This window comes from Talpa europaea (assembly GCF_964194135.1).
Source record: "Talpa europaea genome assembly, chromosome: 14".
Lineage (NCBI taxonomy): Eukaryota > Metazoa > Chordata > Mammalia > Eulipotyphla > Talpidae > Talpa > Talpa europaea.
Genome location: NC_140082.1, coordinates 44,209,850 through 44,231,486, shown reverse-complemented (window position 1 = coordinate 44,231,486; position 21,637 = coordinate 44,209,850). Strand labels below are relative to the sequence as shown.

At 38.8% G+C, this 21,637-nt stretch overlaps 1 protein-coding gene across 2 annotated transcripts in view; it reads right to left on the bottom strand.

The window, feature by feature from the left end:
• Positions 1-21,637, bottom strand: part of CCNY (cyclin Y) — a gene marked incomplete at both ends in the record, with an annotated part of 163,865 nt that overhangs the window by 34,568 nt on the left and 107,660 nt on the right. For both annotated transcript variants that reach the window (XM_084253749.1, XM_084253750.1), the window contains 2 exons: positions 5,828-5,928; positions 16,608-16,642. In XM_084253749.1, coding sequence (XP_084109875.1) covers positions 5,828-5,928; positions 16,608-16,642 — 136 coding nt within the window. The remainder of the gene's footprint in view (positions 1-5,827; positions 5,929-16,607; positions 16,643-21,637) is intronic.

Sequence of the window (21,637 nt, the reverse complement as noted above, 5' to 3'; positions counted from 1 at the left end):
TTTCATGTGCCTAATTGCCATCTACATCTCCTTCGGAGAAATATCTATTCAGATTCTTTGCTGACTTTTTAATTGGGTCTTTTGTTGTTGTTGAGTTATATGAATTTTTTATTAATTTTGGATATGACCTGCTTGTTGGACGTGTGACATGCAAATATCTTCTCTCATTCAGTTAGCTGCCTTTTTTATAATGAAGGGTTTTTTTTGCTGTAAAGACTGCTTAACTTTTTTAAATGTTTTTTTCTTTTGGTCACCTTTCTACATCCTTTTACCATTTTTGCTTTAAAATTTACTGAGAAGATCAAAAATCATTTTTTATGCTTCTAAGAACAGAGCTAACTGACTGCATCAGATTGTATTTTGGGTCTTAGAGATAGAAACCATCCTCCACGGTATCAATGTGGAGCTGGAGGGATGAGTCCTCAACCTTTTAGCTTGGTAAAAGGGGCGACTGGGGCACGTACTTTGGAGTCCATATACCTCAGCTGTTTACTGTAACTGAACTTGACAATAGTTATTCTTACTTTATCACAAGAGAAATTAGATCCCTTCATATGTCTTTCTTTCTAGGACTACTTATTCAAGAATTTCAGCTAAATGTTGAAAGTACTAATCAGGCAATAGTAATACAGTCTCTATCTCATAAAATCTTAAAAAAAATCTATGCTGATGACAGAATTGTAATTGGAGTCAAAGGCTTCAGAATTAATAATGATTTTGAATGTGCTTTCATGTGCACTAGCAGTCCTGCAGTGGAAAATAGTAGATGTTATTGATTCTACTTTATATATGAGAAAATTCTGCTGCCAGTATTTCTGATATGTATAAATGGTTTTGTGCCCTTTCCTTATACCATGTTGCCTCTGGGAAAAAGGAAGAAATTACTGTTTGATTCAGTTAATAGTCATGCTATGATGACTTTTCCTAACCTAATGTTAGATTTAAATTGAATGTTTCATATGATTGGGTTTGGTATAGTGATTAATCTGATTGAGAAAGTAGTTCTTGCTCCCACTGTGAGGGAGTGTGATCACTCCCTAGAGTGATGACTGAATTAAAAATCAGACCATTCTATGTTCAAAACCTGGCTCTTTATTAGAATTCATTTACTTCTCAGAGCCTTCATTTCCTCATTTATAAATTAGAACAATATAATCTACATCACAGGGTTGTATTAAAACCAAATGAAATATATGAAAGCACAACTTCAAATACAAAGTTATAAAACAACAATTATTTCCTTATCAATAATTTCATCTTAAGTCTGGCTCTGTAGCTTAAGTGAAAATCCTCATGGCTTCAAATTCAACACCTTCTAAATCTCCTGACCCAAAGCAAATCTAGGCATTACCATGGCCTTAGTGTTTGATGAAAAACAGAGCCATTCTGTAGGCCAATTTCCATTTAGGGTTCTATCTTGAAAATCCAAAAAAACCAAACTGAGAATTCATGTACAGAACCATTCCACATACCAGCTTAGTTGATCTTCTTGAAAGAAGCAGTTGCTGGGAGCAAAGTCAGTTAGGTGAAATGGAATCAGCATCAGGTTTCAGACTTTACTACAAATGCCCAAATTTAGAGGCCTCATAGTTCTGCCACATCCTTAGAAAAAGGTGAGGTCTCACCAAGGAAAGGCCAGAACGAACCAAGAAGTACATGTAAATCAAAGGGTTTGCGTGACTGCTTTTCCACATAGACTGGAAGAAAGAAATGCTATTTTCTTGATCAAGAAAACAAGAGATTCATGATTGCCGGCACAATACTTGTCTCACTTCTTACCTAGACCTAAATCAGCAAAGCCTGTGATAATCGTAAGACCTCTCAAGATCCAGAGGAGGTGGACTCTGCCTGTGCAGAGGGGGTGACACGGAGATAGAGAGGCAGGCCGGCAAGTAGCTGTTCTCCAACTTCAGGCCCAGTTCATGGATGATTTGGCCTGCTGTGTGAGTGGAACTCTTCACTACCCTCTGTCCCTTTTCTCTGATCATCATTCTTATGTTCATTATAATATAGATTTGGAAAGGGGGGGGTAATGGGTCATTTGTAAAGGGGTGGGGGGAGGATTGGTTGGCAAATTCTAAACTAGTAATTCACAATTCATGGTTGGTAGCATTTGGGGAAAAGACAGGAAAATCAAGTTCCTAAAAAAGAAATTATGCCTATGAAAAGACCACTGAGTACCCAAATTTTTTATACTTAAACTTATTTCACTGTTAGAACACCACTCAATCCTCTAGCCATTCCCAAACTACACCTTGTTAATGTTTGTTCCTTTCGGCAAACCTGAATTTATACATAGGTTTTGTTCTAAAAATTAGCTTACAAATCAATTATTTAGTATTAAGAACCTATTTTCAACAGAGTTAATTAGGCAGTTAGGATGGGGGGGGGCGTGCCTAAAGAAAATTAAATGGATCCCAGGAAATACTTTCTAGAGCAGATAAAGCTAGGGGAGAGCCAAGAAAGGCCCAGAGGGGACAAGAAAGTCCCCCCACTCAATCTACAGGCAGGCCAGTAAAGCCTGGGGAGAGCTCAAAGCAACAAAGAGAGTAAGGCAGACCCCCACCCCAACCTGTTGCCAGGGCTGATAAAACTACACCTTGGGAGTACAGTAGAAGGGGGAGTGATGTAGAAACTGCTGCCTGGACTGATAAAACACCCTGAGAGTGCCTGCAGGGTATGAGTGAGCAGCCTCTTGTACCCCATTTAAGTCAGGAGTACTCCAACTTACCCTCTAAATACCTCATCCTAACTCACTTGAAGGAACCAGGTTAAATTCTCCTTTCTCCCACTCCATGAGTCTCTAATAAAGCCTTGCTCAGTTCAATTACATCTAGAGCTCTCTGGTGAATTCTTACAAAGTGCAAAGGACTCACTCTTTTGGGCTCCGGTCAGTAATAGGAGGTGGTGTTCAAGAGGGCCCCTGATTTAAGGAAGGCAGAAAAAGCAAAAAAAGAATTTTCTTTTAATAGGATATGTTTAGGTAAAATTTTAGAATAGTGCAGTATGCAAATTTAGCCTCTGCCTTTCTCCTTTTGGACACCCTTCTGAAAATCCCTTCCCCCTTACACAAAGTGTCTGGCTGAAGAACTCATCCAAGCTTGTTAACACCGCAAAATGTTTTTTACTCTTTAGTTCCTTCATCATAACCAAGCCAAGTATAAAAATCAGGTATTTACAGGGAAGGGTTCTGACGATACTACTTCAATCAGAGTCTACCCTGCCCAGATTCCAAGTACAAAATGTGCATTTTTTAAAGAGGCCGTGGCGTTTATTGACTGAAAGAATTTCAAATTTTGGTGGTAAAGAGAAAAATGTATTTTGGGTTACGAAACTCACAGTATTCACAATGATTTTACCCACAAGTTAGCTACCTTAACTGGTCCTGCTTTTCCTTTTTATTCCCAGTATCAACCATGACTTTTTTTTTTTAAGTTTCAAGGGAACATTAGTGGGAGAGTAAGAAGTAGTTATTGACTAAAATCAAGGGTCCTCAGCTTTGACTGGCTATTAGAATATTCTCAGGGAATTTAAAAATCCATGTACCCAGGCTATACCTCTGTCACATTCAATCAGGATCTGTGGGTGAGATATCAAACATAGGTGTTTTTAAGCAACCAGGTACAGCCATGGGCTAGAACAGCTGATTTACATAGATGCACATTTGTAAGCTTATATGCTTGCACTTCCCATATTTGACATTGACATACCAAATTGTCACCCAGTTTTCCAATAGGGCTCCTAAGTATCTGTCATAACCAGTGGTAACATTTAAAAATAAAGGCAGACAGCCACATGTAACACTTCATTTGAATGTGCCTGGAGTCCTGGAAACTTATCTACCCTATGTTTTCCTACAAGTGCATCTTGAAGCTTATTTGAAGGTTCTAGCAGGACAGAGCAACTACTACTGAGATGCCTTAGAGAGAAGAACAATCCTCCTCATCTCAGAGGTTCATCTTCTGTTGAGCAGCTTCACATGGAATAAATAGTGAGGAAAGAAGAGCTAGCCAGAGCAGTTGAACTAACCTTGGTGACTAATGGAGTGACAGATGTCACAGGCAGAGTCTTCACATCCAACACTAGCAATAATAGTTTCAAGCTGCCCACGTAGCAAGTGGGTCCTATCCAGGTATAAATCCCAAGAGTGCCTCCTGGCTCTACAAGGGAAGGTGCCTACTGCTCCTCTCTGCCTCACCTCCCATGAAGATGGTCAAAGGGAAGGCAGCAGCATTCCCTCTGGAATCACCAGAGCTTGGAGCAGATGCCACAGTCATAGGGTGAACAGATCTTCAGAGCTTTCCTTTTTTTCCCACAACTGATTTAGTGTAGAAAATACTTCCTAGAGTGACTGACTTCCCACTCCTCCCTTGCACCCCTCCTGCCATTCCTGTAAATAGATCTTGTCTGAGGACAGTTAAGTGGCTCAGCCAAGGCAATATTCTGTGGAGCTGACAGGCACACCTTTCCCCAGATATAGCTGCTGAGTTGGTTTATGCCCACTAGTCACTTATCACTTTCCTTAAACACCAAGGTAATAAGGGAGAGAGCTACATTTCCATTGCAAGCATGCTATCCCATACAGAGAAGACAGTATCCCTCCAAGTGGTCCGATTTTCCTTTCAAGTGGATACTTTCCACGAAGACTATTACAGTCCCATTGCCTGACTGGGGCCATGATGGATTGTCATTTAGGGTCACATTCACATTCAGACCAGTCTGAACACCCAGCCCAATGAAAGCAAAGAATATTTCTTATTCAGAAACTCATTTCATGTATTAACATGTATTGCTATTGAACATGTACTTTCTTTAAAAAGCATAAAGATAAAATATCTGAGACTCTCACTGCTGACTGATGACCACAGGCCCCAGCACATCAGGATCTCTGTGGTCCCTGTCAGGGTTGTAAATATCACAGTGTTAGCCTGAATAGTACAGAAAACCCTTCCTTTTTATCTTCCAATTAAAAAAATGGGAAGCCAAAACATCCAACAGGAAAGAATTTTATCCAGACTTCCCTTCCCTTAAACTAAATTTTATTTTATATAATTATTTTTTAAAGATTTATCTATTTATATATTTATTTGTTTGTTTGTTTGTTTATACAAGCTCTGGGTACAGTCAGAAGCACGGCAGGGTGAGAGAATTCATCAGAGCCAGAGCAGGGAGCAGAACAAGCAGACTGATGAAGTACACTGCTGAGGGGAGCAGCAGACAAGACAGGAGAGGTCTGCACACATTGTGGGACCCTCGCCGGCCGGCCGGGGATCAAACCGAGGCTGCGGACAGCTTCACAGTGCTGCGCTCAATCACCTGCGCCACCAGGGGAGGCCCTTAAACTAAATTTTAAAACAAGGCCCCCAAAAGAAAGGTCTGACCCAAACCTTTCTCATGGGTCAGAGAGCCAGGTTCAGAATTCAGCTCTCTCTACTGCAGCAGCTGTGCTTTCAATTACATCAGGCCTGCTTTCTACCATAATCCCAAGTTTCAAACTTGGAATATGAGCCCCATTTTCTTTAGAAGGTGAGATACTAGCAAAGTTATGCCAGGATGTGGAAAGGCAAAGCAGAAAGTATGAATAAAAAAAAATGTGCATTAGTCAACCATTTAAATAATTTCCAAATTTTGTCTTTTTATGAAAATTAGTCATGAGCACATATGTTTTAACTACCAAAATCATTTACAGAAGTCTTCCTGAATAGCCAATGGTTTCCCCCTGCCCACTCCTATCATACCAGACCCCACAACCAATCCGTCAGACATCAGGTTAAGCAAAGAAAGGTATTCAGTTAAGCAAAAAAAAAAAAAAAATCAATATACTCACCATTTAATTGTATACTTGAGGTTTGGTTGACTGACTGTGCTATCATCTAGGAAAATAGTAGAGCAGGAGCTGTATTTCCTTGCTATTTGTCCTGGAGGATGCTAGAAAACAATGGCAACAAGACAATGACAATTAAACATGGTTCAAAAATTTTCCACAAAATATCATCCCCTTAAATTTGAGAGCAGAGCACACAGGAAAAACGTCTTCAGCAAGAAATGTTAACACTACCGCTAAGAAGAGCACAAAAACATTTCATTCAAACTATAAGAAAGTAAAAATCAAAATCAACAAAAAACTATGAACCAGAGACACTCTATGGGGGGTAGAGGGTGGGAGGGGAGGGACTGGGGTCAAAATAAGGGGGTTGCAATTGTATGGGGAATATAAAAATAAAATTTATTATTAAAAAAAAAACATTTCATTCATACATTGAAATTTCTTGCTTTCCCACATATACCATCACTACTCCTAGTCCCAAACCTCCATTATTAAAGAACAATAAACTCTTATAATCGAGCATCAGATAATGTGCCAGAGTCTCCATAAAAATTACCTGCCTGTGGCCTGTGTTAAACAAGAAGTATACTGCTCATTAGGTCAATAAAACCCCTATTCAAAGGCAGCACTTTGGTTTTATGCATCAAGATAAAGAAAAATCTCAGAAATTTAGCATATTCATTTTCTCTATTCTTGGAGTACAGATGATCTGGAGTCAAGGAAAATTTAGCCTATATTAATTTAAAATCTCCTAGTTAATCTGCTTGAATTTCAGGAGGAGGTGAAATTAAAAAGGAAAAAAGTATTCCTTTGTTAGGGGTGAAATAAATCTTAAAGGGAAAGATGATCAGATACTTTTGAAGTTTTACAACTGGTTCTTTCACAACTGTATAAACTTTGAGCTCTTTGAACTGAGTACCACTTCTGAAAGTTATGGGTAAAGAAAACAGAATTTATGTTATACATTGGTGGCATCTAACTGAATACTAAGTAGATGTTAGCACTTGTATGGACCACATAATTAGTAGACATCAATCTAGATAATTCTTCAAAAGCAAGTTAGGAAAAAAGTATCAAATCATCCAAATAAGTTCTATTTGTCTGGTGCTATGTTGATAGCTTTACAAGCATATTTAGGCAAACAAAAAAATAATCCCTTAAGGATAATAAAATTGCATGCCTCAACTGCCCACCTCTTAACAAAACCCTCCATTTAGTACAATTCATGATTGCAAAGAAATCCTTAGCTAATCAGAGACCAACTACTCTGTGTGCTATGTTAAAATTTACTTCTTGTTTAGTGAAGCTTCCTCTATAAAATGAAATTATGAAATATATAAGTTTGAAAATATAAAAGCAATATATAAATCTCCTTTCAAAAATAATAAATGATATCACTATTTGGAGTACCTGATTCCTTAAATCATTGCACTACTGAACACCAACAAGCCCCCTAGCACCAGTTTTACGTAAATAGCTAGGGCCAAAAGGAAATAAAGTCAGAAAATTCAAAAGATTAGGACTTTCTTTATCAAGTAAGGAAAAGAACAGAAGAAAGTTTATGAGGTTCAAGTAACAATCTGAATGTTTATTTTAAGACAGTATTTTCACAGCTATCAAATTAATCAAAACATTCTCACTCATATAATCCAAAGATATTAAAAATCAGTTCTCTTTCTCTTTAGTTCCTTTAGCAAACACATTCAAGTTACACCAGACACACTGAAAACTCAATCAAACATAGCTTAAAAACTTTAAAAATCCTTATGAAATGTTCCCCACTGGTAGAAAATCTACTACAAAACAAAACATAGAGATATTATTTAAACATGAAAATTCAGTAACTAGCTGACAGTAATGTATTTTCAGAGACAAAGGATAACTTTAGGCACGATCTTAACAATGAAGGACAATTCACTTTTATGATGGGGTTTCCATTATTTCCTCTGACACAAAGTCCAAAATTAAAATGTGACAATAACAGCAAAGACTAAATGGTTTCCCTAAGAAAATATAAAAGCAACAGTCAAGGAAGTGATACACTGGGCAAGCACAATAGACATCCCTCCTAAGAAACTACCTTCATGAGCTTACACACAGGAACACCCCTCCATCAGGTACAGTCCCTAATGGCCAAATGGTTAACTCAAAACTAGCTCCATAAAGGGGCCAGTCCTGGTTTCAGGATTTCCCCATCTATTAGTCCGTGCCTCCAAGAACTAGGGACTGATGTGCCAAAGCCTTCAATTTGCCAGGAGGACCTTAGCTCAGCATTCAAACTATCTTACAATTACTGAATTGAATAAAAATCCTAAATATTAAGCTACATCAATTTCTTGTTTCAGGGTATTTTATTCTAATACCCTGTCTTATTCCAAAAGACGCAGTAAACGTCTCTTGGTATGAGACCCACATTGTAAAAAGCTAAAACAAACTAAAGTCCCTGTACCAGAGAAGCTCTTGATGGGGGATTGACTTTCTGTTTTGATTTGTTTATACTAGTTCAAAAGGAAATATAGAGCCAAACCAGGCACCTTCAGACATACAGTACCAATATGTGTTCTGGGAAACAGACAGTTTTAAGTTTCTGTGATGCTGCCGCTGAAGAATCAAAACACATGCACATTTATGAAAAAGTATATTCCACTTTGTTAAATATTTTTAATAAGCACAAGGTATGTGATATCTCAGCTTCAATCAAAATACTGAGCTGTCCTGTGATACTGAAAAATCAATATGCTTCTATGTATGTTTGATACAAATAGAATCTTTTTTTAGGTTCCAGTATTTGCTAATAAACAATATAGCAATCTTACACACCAGAGAACAACAGTGAAGACAGATGCTGTGTACTGCACAGGCTGAGGCTGACTTGGCTATGACTAGCTCTCAGACACAGGAAAGTTCCTCAGCCTGTCGCACCTCTGCTGCCTTATCTGTAAAACTGGTGAAAATAACCACCCTGCCCAACAGGGTTATTACAAGGAGCTGATGGTTAATATTTATGGCCTGCTCAGAACAGGACCAACATATTACATCAGTACTTGTGAAATGAAAATTCACATAAAACATCTATAAAACGGGGCAGAAAAGCTTTTTATGTCTGAAGTCTAATCAGGTTACCACTCATTTCTTCCTTCCAGGTACACTATACTTAGGACAATTAAATGTTAATAGTAACAGCATTAACTTTTACTTAATGACAATCAAATATAAGTGAACAATTCATTTACAGCTTATACACACCTAGTAAGCTGGATAGACTTCCCATATTACAGATAAGTCAGAAAAGGTCAGCAAAATGAAGTAATGTTCTCCAGGTCTGGAGCACAAAACCACATTTGTCAGATTCCAAAGTCCATGTTTCTATAGTTTTTCATTTGTGCCATTTTCTCCCAGATCTTTTCTAAAATATCTCAAAAGTGCTTTTTCCTTCTCTAACTTCATCCATCCTTCAGACCCTGTTGACAGCACTGCCTCAGAACACCGCCCTGCTTCCTGCTCCTCTGGGCTGAGCGCCCATGTGTTCCCACTGCCCTGAGCTCTGACCCTCCATGGCACTGATCGGTCTCCACTGTTAATTTTCAGCTCACTTGTCTATGCTCTCTCTGGAGTCTGGTGTGTACAAGGAGAGAGAGTTTACAATTTTCTTGAGCGAGCAAGCAAACAAGCAGCAGTCCACCCAAGAAATGAGACCGCCTCACTGGCTCACACCAATGCTGCCACACAGGACGTCTGTCTCTATGACAGCAGCTGGGTCCGTGGTGCGCTGCTGATAACAGTGCAGCCTTGGCAGAAAAGGAGGGCACAGTGTGTCAGCAAGCTGGCAAACAGGCGCTCATTGCAAGGGTCCACGCTACTGGCAGTGAGAAATGGACATACTCAGGACACGCTGCAGTGGAGTAGTGACTGGCAGAGGAAGGAGCCAACGTTCTGGCTCTCTTGTGACCCCGTGAACCATGGACAAGACATTATAGAATAAGCAATTGTATGTTTGGAGCCAGAAAGCTTCCAGTGTAGAATGTAGCTCTGATTAGCTGTATAAGCCAGAGCAAGTAACTTAAGTGGGATGATCACGTGTCCTGGTTTACTGGGGACTGTCTTAGCTTTGCCTGCTGCTCCAGAGCAACCAATAATAGCGCCTTTATACAATTCAGAGTGTCTGGATTTTGACAATAAATTGTAAGGTTGTCTTATGTGTAACCTCCGCAATCTTTAATGTTTTCAATTACAAAACATGGAATGCAGAACCTACCCCTCAGCAGAGTGCTGTGAGGGCTCCATGGGATAATACCTGCAGAGCTTCGCACATAGATGTGCTCAATGAGTATTATTAAGTCACTCAGTAACAGTCTCATTACTTCAACTTCTCATTTTTAATGGTTGGGCAAAATTATCCTATTACTTCTTAGTTTATTAGGATCAAAAAAACCCCAAAGCACTAAAAATAACAGGTAACACTAGAGGAAAAAAAGTGGTATATGTTTGCAAAAAAAAAAAAAAAAAAATGATATAAACAAAATCTCTATGAATTTTCCCCCTTACCCTAAGGAGAGCAAGTTACAACCTTGACAGAGAATGAAATCTGCACCACCATTTCTTTATCAAGAATGAAGGCCTAGTGAATATAAAACATGCCTAGGACAGTACAGGAGTGAGACAGAGGCTGGGTGCCCACTGCCACCATCTAAACCTCATGGCGTACAGACAGTCTCACAGAACCAAAGGGCAGGGTAGGGCATTTTTCTCATTTTACAAATGAGGAAACAAATTTAAAAGGTTATCTTTACCCAAGTCACACAGTTAATGTGGCATGGAAACAGGACATTCTGTGGAATTCCAGTCTATGCAAACCCAGAGTACTTATCCGGGAAAGTAGAAACAAAGAGTGGGAGGAGGACTCACAACAGATGCCACCAGGGCAACCAGAAAGGAAAGCTCCATCATCATCTTTCTGCTACCACCACAGGCCTCAACAACACAAGATAAAAAGAACAAAGAGAAGGAAAACCCCTTCAACTTTGACCTCAAGGTATTAACAAACTAATATTCCATGGAAGGAAAAAGGAAGACTGAACAGCTCTCCCCAGGATCAATTTTTTACATTAGGTAAAGACTAAAAGGTAGAAAAAGCAAATAGCCATGGAATTAACAATAGCAGTAGACCAAGTCATTACTGTACAAAGCACAAAAATAAACTAAAACTCGCTCCCAAGAACAAAAACTGGGAAAATGCCAATTATCAGGTACTATTCTGCTCCTATGAGTGATCTCCACAAAATATTTTTAAATTCGTAATTTCCTTCAATCCCAGGTGAAATCTTGACTTCGTTAAGGCTCTGTGCACTGATTCTATAATGAAAAGTACTTTTTCTCAATTACAGTTCTGTCTGTAAGGCAAAATCCAGAAACACAAGCCATCAGAACTGCATCATCCAAGGAGAAGAGGTTTTTGTGATGGCCTTGAGGTCGTGCATAGCGCCACCCAGAGCCCCTATACCTCAGAAGGCATCTCCTGCACAGAAATAGCATGGGTTTTGTCTGCAGCTAGAAAAATAAAACAAAGGCTCATTTAAAAAAAAAAAAAATTCACCTATTAGTGCACTTCCTGAATGCAAGGGTCATACAGGTTAAGGTTTGGAGTTTTGGGGGTCAGGTGGTGTGTGAAATGAGCTTATCCTAGAGTGCTGGAGTTTGTAAGGCAGATATTTATCTAAGTGTAGGTCTTAAAATTTTTAATTTATAAAAAAGACTTAAAATGGGTTAGACTTGCCCCAGAATGTAAGAAATTCAACTTTCTTTCCCTTTGTTAAAAGTTTTTCTTCTACATAATAGAGCACCTGTCTTAGAAGTTCAAATAAGCAAAGTATTATAATACAAATGTTTAAGGGCCAATGCACATCCCATGTCCACTGCCATTTACAACTCCTGTGAGAGGAAGGTAACGACTCTCAGTTGCCGCTGTAAGTGCTACAATTAAAGCACTTTACTAAATGACATAGTAACTTGGTATCACAAAATTGAAAAGTAGCAGAAAAATTCAGGTCACTCGACTCCTAATAAAAGGTTCTTGCTATACCAAATTGTTCTTAAGCAACATCCCTTCAAAATTCTCCAGGAATGTAGCCATATTGGCCAAACCCTTTCCAGTACCAGATGGTCATTTCTTCAATTGGGAAAAGTTTAATCATTAAAAACAAAGTGTGCTGATCAGAGCTAAACATTAAATTCATTGGACTACAACAAAATATTAAAAGCCAAAGACCAACAACTTTGGTAATTCCTTAAACACCTTAGAGTGTTAAATACAGAATGACCACAATTCTATTCCTAGGTATACGCCCAAGAGAAATGAAGACATATGTTTACACAAAAATAAGTAAAGTAATGCTGATAGCATTGTTCACTGCTCAGCCAAAAGGTGGAGACAACCCAAATGTCCATCAACTGGAAAAATAAAAACAAAACATATTATCCATACAATGGAATATTCTTTGGGCATAAAAAGGAACAAAGTTCTAATATATAGTAAAGTATATATGAACCCTGAAAATGCCATGCTAAATGAAATGTATGATTACATTTATAAGAAATGTTCAGAACAGACAAATCCAGAGAGACAGAAAGTTAGAGTGTAACTGCCAGGGGCAGGGGCAGGTGGAATAAAAAGGGGTGACTAATAATGGGCACAGGGTTTCTTTCTGGGGGAAATGAGTATGTTCTAAACTGATTGTTATACAACTCTGTGAATATACTAATATCCATAAACTTACACATAAAAAGGGTGAATTTTAGGGTATGTAACTTACATAACCAATAAAATTGTTTAAGAAAAAAATAGTGAAAGACCAAAGGCCCAAAAAACCTATGGGATAAAGAGAATAACCAAAATAGACACTGTTTTGTAAGGAATCTACTCTTACTCCATTCAAAACTAGAATGCAGAAATCAAATTCAGAAGCGAAATATTTAAGAAGACTGTAACTCTCTATGGCAATATTCCCAAATGGAGTTTGACAGAATACATTTCACCCAGGAATCCTTTTCTTAATAATTATAAAAGAATTATATCCATACTTATAATACCATAAGGACTTTTATCACTTTTGATAACAACTTAAAAAATTAAGCAGAATCTACCTATACTCCAGAGGGCAGTAACAGTAACATCAACATATTTATATGGTACTATAATTAGTTTGTAAATTGGCTCCCATTCCATTGTTTCACTTGAGTCAGGTAGTTTGGGAATTAGACCCAATCTCTGAGATAAAAGAACTTAGACTTTTTCAAGGTCCTTCAATTAATTAGCAGATCGTAGATCTCAGGCTTAAAAAAATTCTTCTGACTTCAAAACCTGTTATCATTGTGATTCTTACTTAACTAATAACACTCTTTGTTTCCTCAGAAAGTTTCCTTATCTATCACCTCTCTAATATTAAGACAAATACTATTACTGTTTTGCATTAGGGTAAAGGAAGTCCACTGTTCAACTCTAATTCTGTTTTAGTATCTTTTTTTAATTTCTTAGATCAATTTACTTGCTGTCACCAAGTGGCAGAAGAATGTCATACAGAAAATAAGGCTTTTACTAAAGACATGAATTTCCCTAAGTTTCAGGAGAGTGATTCCAAAATCCAATCACCTACAATGTCACCCACAATTTATAATCAGGTATTTCCACATTTTAATTTTAAAATTCATTAAAATAGCTAACCTTAAACAAAACTTTAGTACGTTTTAAATAAAAATACAAACTTAAATAAAACCTTTCACACAAGCCTCTTTAAAATACTTAGGTATGCCTTTAATAGACCAAAATTTCCTATAACTGTTAATTCCATCTAAAACATAGGTGCTGATTTAAAAAAAAAAAAAAAACAAAAACCTTTATAATTTATTTTGACTTAACTTGCTGTCTAAACTCTTAGAGGCATTCATCCTCAAATGGTTTCAAGCTTTAAAACTTAAATAATTTCACTTGAAGCAGTCCCCTTTTACTTAACCTTTTAAACCTTCCTTGGATATTTCAAGCCAGTTTTAAAGGTCCACTGCTTTTCCAATCTGGGTTCCATTTACTATTGAGCCTTCCCCTGGAAACTGTTTCCTAAGTCTACACCTTTCACTTGCTAAAGTGTGTTGTTAGCTGGAAGTCAGACAACTTTATTTTTTCTCCATCAAGTGAAAGCTATTTTCCCTGAATCTGAAATTTGCTTTGGGATATGGATAGGGTAGGGGTTCAGAGGCTACACTGACTTAGAATGCATAGCCTACTATTCTAAACTATATACTGGGTCCCAGGAGTAGAACTCAATCACTCTCAGTCTCTTTAAATTGACTTGTCTACATCCACTGCTTTCATTTTTTCATAAGTAACGGCCTCTTTGTAGGTTACTTTAGTAATATCCACTAAGAACAAACTGAAGAAGTAACATTCCTGAACCAATTAGAACTGAGTCAGGCAAAAATGTGGTAAAGCACTCAAAAGAGTCTAATGATTATTATTTTTATTTATGCTCTCTACTGTTCAAACTCAAGACTCCCAAGTTTCAAAAATCTGAAAAGCACATGTTCACGGCTTATTAGTTGAATATGTAGGTAATTTTATTCAAACTGTATTTCAGTTGGTTGGAATGGCACAGTCCCAGCATGGACAGACTGATGTGTTCCTTTGCAACTAGGCTTGTTTATTCACTGGAGGGTCATGCTGTTACACAGTCATCTGTTATGTAAGACATTTCAGTACAGAGATTTCTTTTACATAAAAAGAAATGCATCTGAGTAGATTTCAACAACTGTGTGATTTTACTCTGTCAGATGAGAGGTTTTACAGAGGTTTGAGGATTGGAAGGGGATGGTTGTGGAGGGGTAAGAGATGGTGTTCAGAGGATACACTGAGTTAGAATACGTAGCCTACCATCATAATCTATCTAAGCATATCTAATTTTCATCCACCAGATAATTACCCAGTGTGGCAGCTGTCAGGACTGTGCATGACATAAGTGTGAGGTTAGCCACAATCAAAACAGGTTATTTATATACTTCATCATTTCATATCTCATGGAAATAGCTTTCTTTCCTAAAGAAAGTACATAAACAAACTAGTTTTCCTGGTGCAGCAGACTTCTCCTTTCGCACCTGCTTCTCCCCTCAGCAGTGTATTTTGTCAGTCTGCCTGTTCTGTTCCCCAGCTCTGTCTCTGGTGAATCCTCCCACCCTCCCACGCATTTGGCCTATACCCTGGTTCTTGTGTAAAATGAATAAATAAATCTTTAAAAAAAAAACACCTAGTTTTCCTTTTTTAGTACACCTTTAACTGAGTTGCAGTGACCAGTAAGAATGGCCTGGCTGTAGTTTCAGCAATTTTCTTTCCCTTGAAAACGCCCTGCCAGGTGCATTAGTCAGAGGGAAAATGTTCAAGTGCATCCAGCAGGCAAAGAAATGAAAGTAAGACTTTACAGAATCAGATCAAATCACTCAAATTTCTATGTTCAGGTATATACCACTTTCAAGTAAGGTAAAAGACAAGGGAATTTTCAGCATATTTTCTACATGATCTGTATTGTCATTTCACAAATGCTTTATATTGATTCTTTGAAATTTAAGAGAGCAAAGGAAGAGGCCATGCATTGCTTGAAGAATCTGATGAAACTAGACTACTCTCCAACCCTTAGAACACTGTACACACACATATACAGTGATGTTGCCTATGAAAGAATGAATCACCTATCTCCTCAGGCTCCAGCATGGAGCCCTTGAGTGTATAGATCTAGCTTATGAATTTCTTTTCAACAGCATTTTGTCCAGATTTTCAACAGGTAGGGAAAAGAATATTATGGTTTAAAGTCTCTTTAACACACAGTGTCACTGCCAAATACTTCAAGATCTACAAAAACTTAAATGCAGGTTATCTAGAAATCCTGAGAAAAATCCTTATAAAGTCAAATACATTGACCTTGTTTTCAGTATGAGAATTTCTAGTATATTTATTTTGGTTATTTATCTACTTCATCATTTTAAAACTCATGGACAAGCTTTCTTTCTTAAAGAAAGGGGCGTAAGTTTAGAGGGAAAGGGATAGCTATAACCTGGTGGTGGTAGGCTCCACACTCCAAAAGGGTGCCACAGAGGGTGGGGTTTCCCAGGGGGTGGGGTGATGGAGGAAACCAGTCCCACCTGCTACTCTAGGAAAAAGGATAAAGTATCTCAGTGGGACACTTAGTATCTGAAAGGAGATACTGCTCAGAATGGCATAAAAAAATAGAGCCGAATTTTAAAAATCAAGTTTATCCTTTCTTTGAACACCAAAAGAACATGGAGACACTACTGGACCTGTAAAATAATCAGGAGGAGGAATAAGTGTATAAAGGTATAGAGCCTTGTGGAAAGCAATTATGTGTTCATTCAAATGGAACTGTATTACAGAGAGGGAAAAGAGTAATATGGGGGTGAGGGCAGAAGAAGGAAAGTATTAGAAATTTTTTTAAAGTTGCCTTTTGTTTGGACCTGTGTGATGTTTGCTGTGATACTGTTCGTACACATCTTGCCATGAACAGGAGCAGTCTGGTACCTCTAGGAACACATTTGGGACAGTGCTACAAAGTCACGAATGTCCAATTGCAAATCAAACTGAGTGCAAATTATACTACAACACCCTTGACATTCTCTCAAGTATCAACAAAGTACATGAGCCATTTTATCCCCATCACAGGCATGATTATTTAAGGTGTTTACACGGTACAATCATTATGAAGAAGATCAGGGAGACAGCTTCACTTACATGGTTAATGAAGAGACTCTTGCGTTTTTCTCTCACTGTGAAAACAAAAGAAGCAACAGAAATGTTACACGCCTGCATGCCAACCCCTGCAGACTGCTGAGGATTGGGCCTCTGTGTTGTGGCTCCAACCTTCCACCAAACAATGTACCCAGTTGCTCAATTATTTCATAAAATTTGTAAGCATGCACTGATATAAAATGCTGAACAGGGCCTCCCTGGTGGCACACAGACGGTTGAGCACAGCGCTATGAAGCTGTCCTCAGCCTCTGCAGTGTGGGTTCGATTCCTGGCCAGCCAGGGAGAAACCCACATGGCGTGGCCAACCTCTCTTGTCTCGCCTGCTGCTCCCCTCAGCAGTGTCTGCCTGTTCTGTTCCCTGCTCTGTCTCTGGTGGATCCTCATCCTCCCATGCCTCTGACCTGTACTCCAGTTCTTGTATAAATAAATAAATCTTTAAAAAATAAAATAAAATGTTAAACAAAAAATAAAGGACTATTTCTAACCCAATCAGACCCATAAAGGCCCATATGTATAAAAATAAATAATAGAAACAATATTGATCACAGCATTAAGACACAGCATAGACAATGTAGTCAGCAGCATTAATCATGGAAACCAATTACTCTCCATGCTAGTGAATTTAACTGGCTTTTGTCTAGGGACCTCCTGGAACATCTTACAGCACCTTCTCCCTCCATGAGGCTAATGAAATTTACAATAAAAATTACCTTGTCTAAAATATTGCTTCTCACATTGCTATGTGCTTGGCACAAATGCAGTAAGTGGCTCAGCCTTCTGTATCCCAACCTTACTTTCTCTTGAAATTATGGACCTTAGTCCCACAGATGTACAAGGCAGAAAGGGAACCTTTTAATACCTAATGTTACTGAATTTTGTGCTTGCTTTCTTGAAAACTTACTTTTGTGGGTATTTACTAATCAATCAACACATTTATTGAGTAGGTCACTGTACAGGATATAAAGAGTAGGCTTCCTTCAAAAAGATGACATCTGCGTTTCCTTGGATTCAGTAATGTTATCTCAGGGTTTCCTAAAATGATAGTGTACAAATCCAGTTTATCGACTGAGCAAGTTTTTTCCCCTTGGAGTCTATGCCCCAAATGCAGATTCACTAGTTTTCAAAAGTCCATCAACTGAGATGATGGAGGGATATGGTAACTGTTTTCCTGTGTTTACATTCTGATCGCCGATTCACAAGGGAACATGTCTCTTTTCCTTAGTTCTTTTCTCTCTGGAATGAATGCTGTTTCCTTTTTTTATTTCAAGAAGCAAAAGCAAACACCAGCCTGAGAATACTGCTGGGAAAAGGTGCCAACGGCCAGCCATAAGATGCGCCTACCAACACACCACTGTTGTACACCACACACATAGCAGAGGTACCCTAGCCAGGCAGAAGGCCAGCACAAACAGCTCAGTGCACAGACAATGGCAGTTGACAATGTCTGCTGGTCACTATGTGAGAGACTGTATGATTACATATAGATCCACATATGAACCCATAACAGAAAAGAAAATGAGGATCTGCCAAGAAGCACTGGATTTTATCTTTTTGGCATACATACTTTGTGTGTGTTCACACGTGTGTATGTGTACATGCATGTGTATGGGTGTGTGTGTATACATTTGTGTCTTCCTTAAATTAATTCAATACTCAATTATTGTGCATGTAGCCAAGGTTGCTCCACCACATGAGGGAATGATGACATTTCTATGGTGACTTCTCACTGGCTGAAAGCTATTTTCTACACAGGCTGCCAACCTGCCTGGTTTCCCAGCAAATTCCTAAGATGCCAGCCCTTTCTAGAACATCCCACCAATATAGGTATGTGCAGATATTATATCTCCCAGTCATGGGAACTGCGAAACCTGACATCATGCCTTGCCTCCAGCAGATAAAAGACATCCACACCTCAAGAAATACTGGAGCTTCTTATTACTGACGAGTAAGAGTTATTAAAAATAGGAGACAGTTGAGATACATAATCTTTAATAGCTTGGTTAAGTTTCTAAGTTTTAACAAGAAAACTTAAATAGAAGACAAAAGCACAGAAATGACTAGGGATATCGCAAAAGTACATGCTATTCTTATAGATTCCCCAACCAGGAAAAATATCAGGGAATAATCAGTCCACTTTCATTTTCATGAACCCAACAGGTTCCAATTAGCTACAGAAGTTTATTAAGACTATTCACCTAAGGGTAAAATATTTGACTCTATTTTAGAATAGCTTAGGCACTCACTGTTTTTATACAAATGACCACCTAAACACTATCTAATTTACCTAAGCTCAACTGAGCCTGCTGACCTGAGCTGAAATTTCAGTTCATGATGCCTGAATTAGGTATCACCTTCCTGTATTATTTTTTAATGTCATTCCTAAGAGGGCCTTTGCATGATCAAATCTGCACAGTATCTGAGAGGCTTTTCCACTCATACATATGACTGATTTCCTTTTGAAGTGTATCCTGAATCCTTAAACCAAATGCCTATCTCTATGCAAACAGGGAAGATTCCTTGTGTCTACACCAGATGATCCTCACCGTAATGGGTGGATACCCATTCCTAATAGAGCTGGGCTATTTCCCTCTCCTGGGGATTTGGAAATGCTAGCTTATCACCAGTAGAATCTACCTTCAGGTATGGAGCGGGGTAGTCTGGATGTGGGATGGAGTGGAGGTAGGCTGGGGTGGGGTGTGCATCTCCTGCACAGAACAGAATTAGCACAGCAGATTTGAGCTCCGTCTTTTAAAAGGCCAGCTTGCAAGAAAGGCTTCATTGGCTGGTGTCTGGGAGTGTGGATTTGGGGAGGGATCCCACCACTCTTTTTTTTTTTTTTAAAGAGGCATGTATTATTTATTTGTTTATTTATTTATTTGTTTGTTTGTTTGTACATGTACAGTCAGAAGCGCGGGAGGGTGAGAGAATTCACCAGAGCCAGAGCAGACAGAAGGACCGAAGTACACTGCTGAGGGGAGCAGCGGGCGTCAGGAGAGGTCTGCACGCCATGTGGGACCCTCCTCCGGTGACCGGGGAGCAGCCAGGGAGCAGCCGGGGATCCAACTGGCACAGCAGAGGCCATGGGGAGCTTTGCAACCAAGAGCTCAACTGCTGCGCCACCGGGGAGGCCCGGATCCCACCACTCTTAACTATACGGGTGATTCACTGAGTTTAAACTGTACAAAGAATATGGCTTATGCTGAGTTCCTGCTTTCCTCCTGGGAATCTAGAGTGTTGGTATGTACAAGGCAGATACTTCCTATATGACCAGTCCACAAAAAAAAATATTGTGGTCACTGCGTCTCTACGAAGCCTCTCTGACTGGCAACATAGCACAACTCATTACTAGAGAAAGCTAGTGTGTCCTGTGTGACTCCTTTTGGAAACTTTTACCTGGTTTCCTCTGGAGTTCATCCCAGGCATCTTTAACTTACCCTGATTTTGCTGCATAGCCTTCCATTGAATAGGTCCTCACCGCAAGACTCTACATTAAATGCTATGGTTCCTCTTACTGAATCACTGAACTTGGGGTGGTCTTAAGGACTTCAAAACAGCCACCACGTAGACAAGAACAGATGGCAGAGGTGCGGGGGTCCACAGGGAGAAGTTATGTGCTTCCTTAGTTCTTAATGGCTTAGTCCTTAGATCTGTTGGAGCTGCCCCAGGAGGCTGAGCCCTTCACCCTTGGGCCATGTGGTACCAGGCATTAGGCTGGCCACAATTCAGGTTTCTGAAAGACCCTGATACCCTTAAAATTAATGATTCCTTTTCCCCTAAGCTAAGAGCAGGACTAAGACACAATTATGAAGGAGAAATAATAAAGTAGTTAACACTCTTACACTGCTATCACCAAAAATTTTTTTTGAAAGACCAATAAAATCACCCCAATCTAAACCTGTCTTTAAAATAAATTTGGAACCGGGCCTCCAGGGTGGTGCAGGTGGTTGAGCACAGTGCTGTGAAGCTATCTGCAGCCTCTGCAGTGCGGGTTCGATCCCGGCGGGGCGGGGAGATACCCACATGGTGCAGCAGACCTCTCCTGTCTCGCCCGCTGCTCCCCTCAGCAGTGTATTTCAGTCAGTCTGCCTGTTCTGTTCCCCATTCTGTCTCTGGTGAATCCTCTCAGCCTTCTGCACATCTCGCCTGTACCCTGGTTCTTGTGTAAATAAATAAATCTTTAAAATAAATAAATAAATAAATGAAATAAATTTGAAACCACCGTGGCCACTAATCAGCTCTAAAATTCAAAGTCATTCAGCAATTTTGCTTTATGTATAGTACAAGCAATATGCCAAGTCATTTCCAATGTTGGGTTTAATCATATTTAAATCTCAATATTTTTTATTAAATTACCTATCAATCAAAATCTCTTGAATTCTCAACTCCTTACAGAATCAATACTAATACTTACATTTTACTATAATGGGAAAACATGCAGTGAATTACCACATAATGTAGTTCATAAATTTCACTTTTTTGTGAAGAATAACAGCTATCTATCGCCTTTGATCCTATCTATGATGTCTTACTGTGAAAGGTCTTTTAATTGGCTACTGCAATTGTCCATAAAGACTTAAATGCAAAATCTACAATCTACTACTTGTTTAAAAACAAGTCATCTAAAATGAGCAAAACACCATTGCTGACATTAAAGGTCTTCTATAAAAAAAGGGGTTTGTCACAGTATCTGCAAAAGGAGGGATTAACAAAACACCACTTATCTTATTATATAGGTCACCCCTCTGCCACAATGTCACATAAGCAAAATTTCTTTGCTCTTAAAAATTAATACAGCTTTCTAAAAAACCCAGTTTCTAATTACTGAGGATTTGTTAACAACTTAAATGCAACTTGAGCTAACTTCTTTTACAGACAGGTATTTAAAAAGCCTCATCTAGAAGTGAGTTGGGGAATTAAGGATTAGTGTCTCCGCAAGGAGAGTCAGAAACCATCAGAAAGGGAAGGAAAGATTGAGAAACAGCAAGTCAGGAGCAGGACCAGTTCACTGGCAA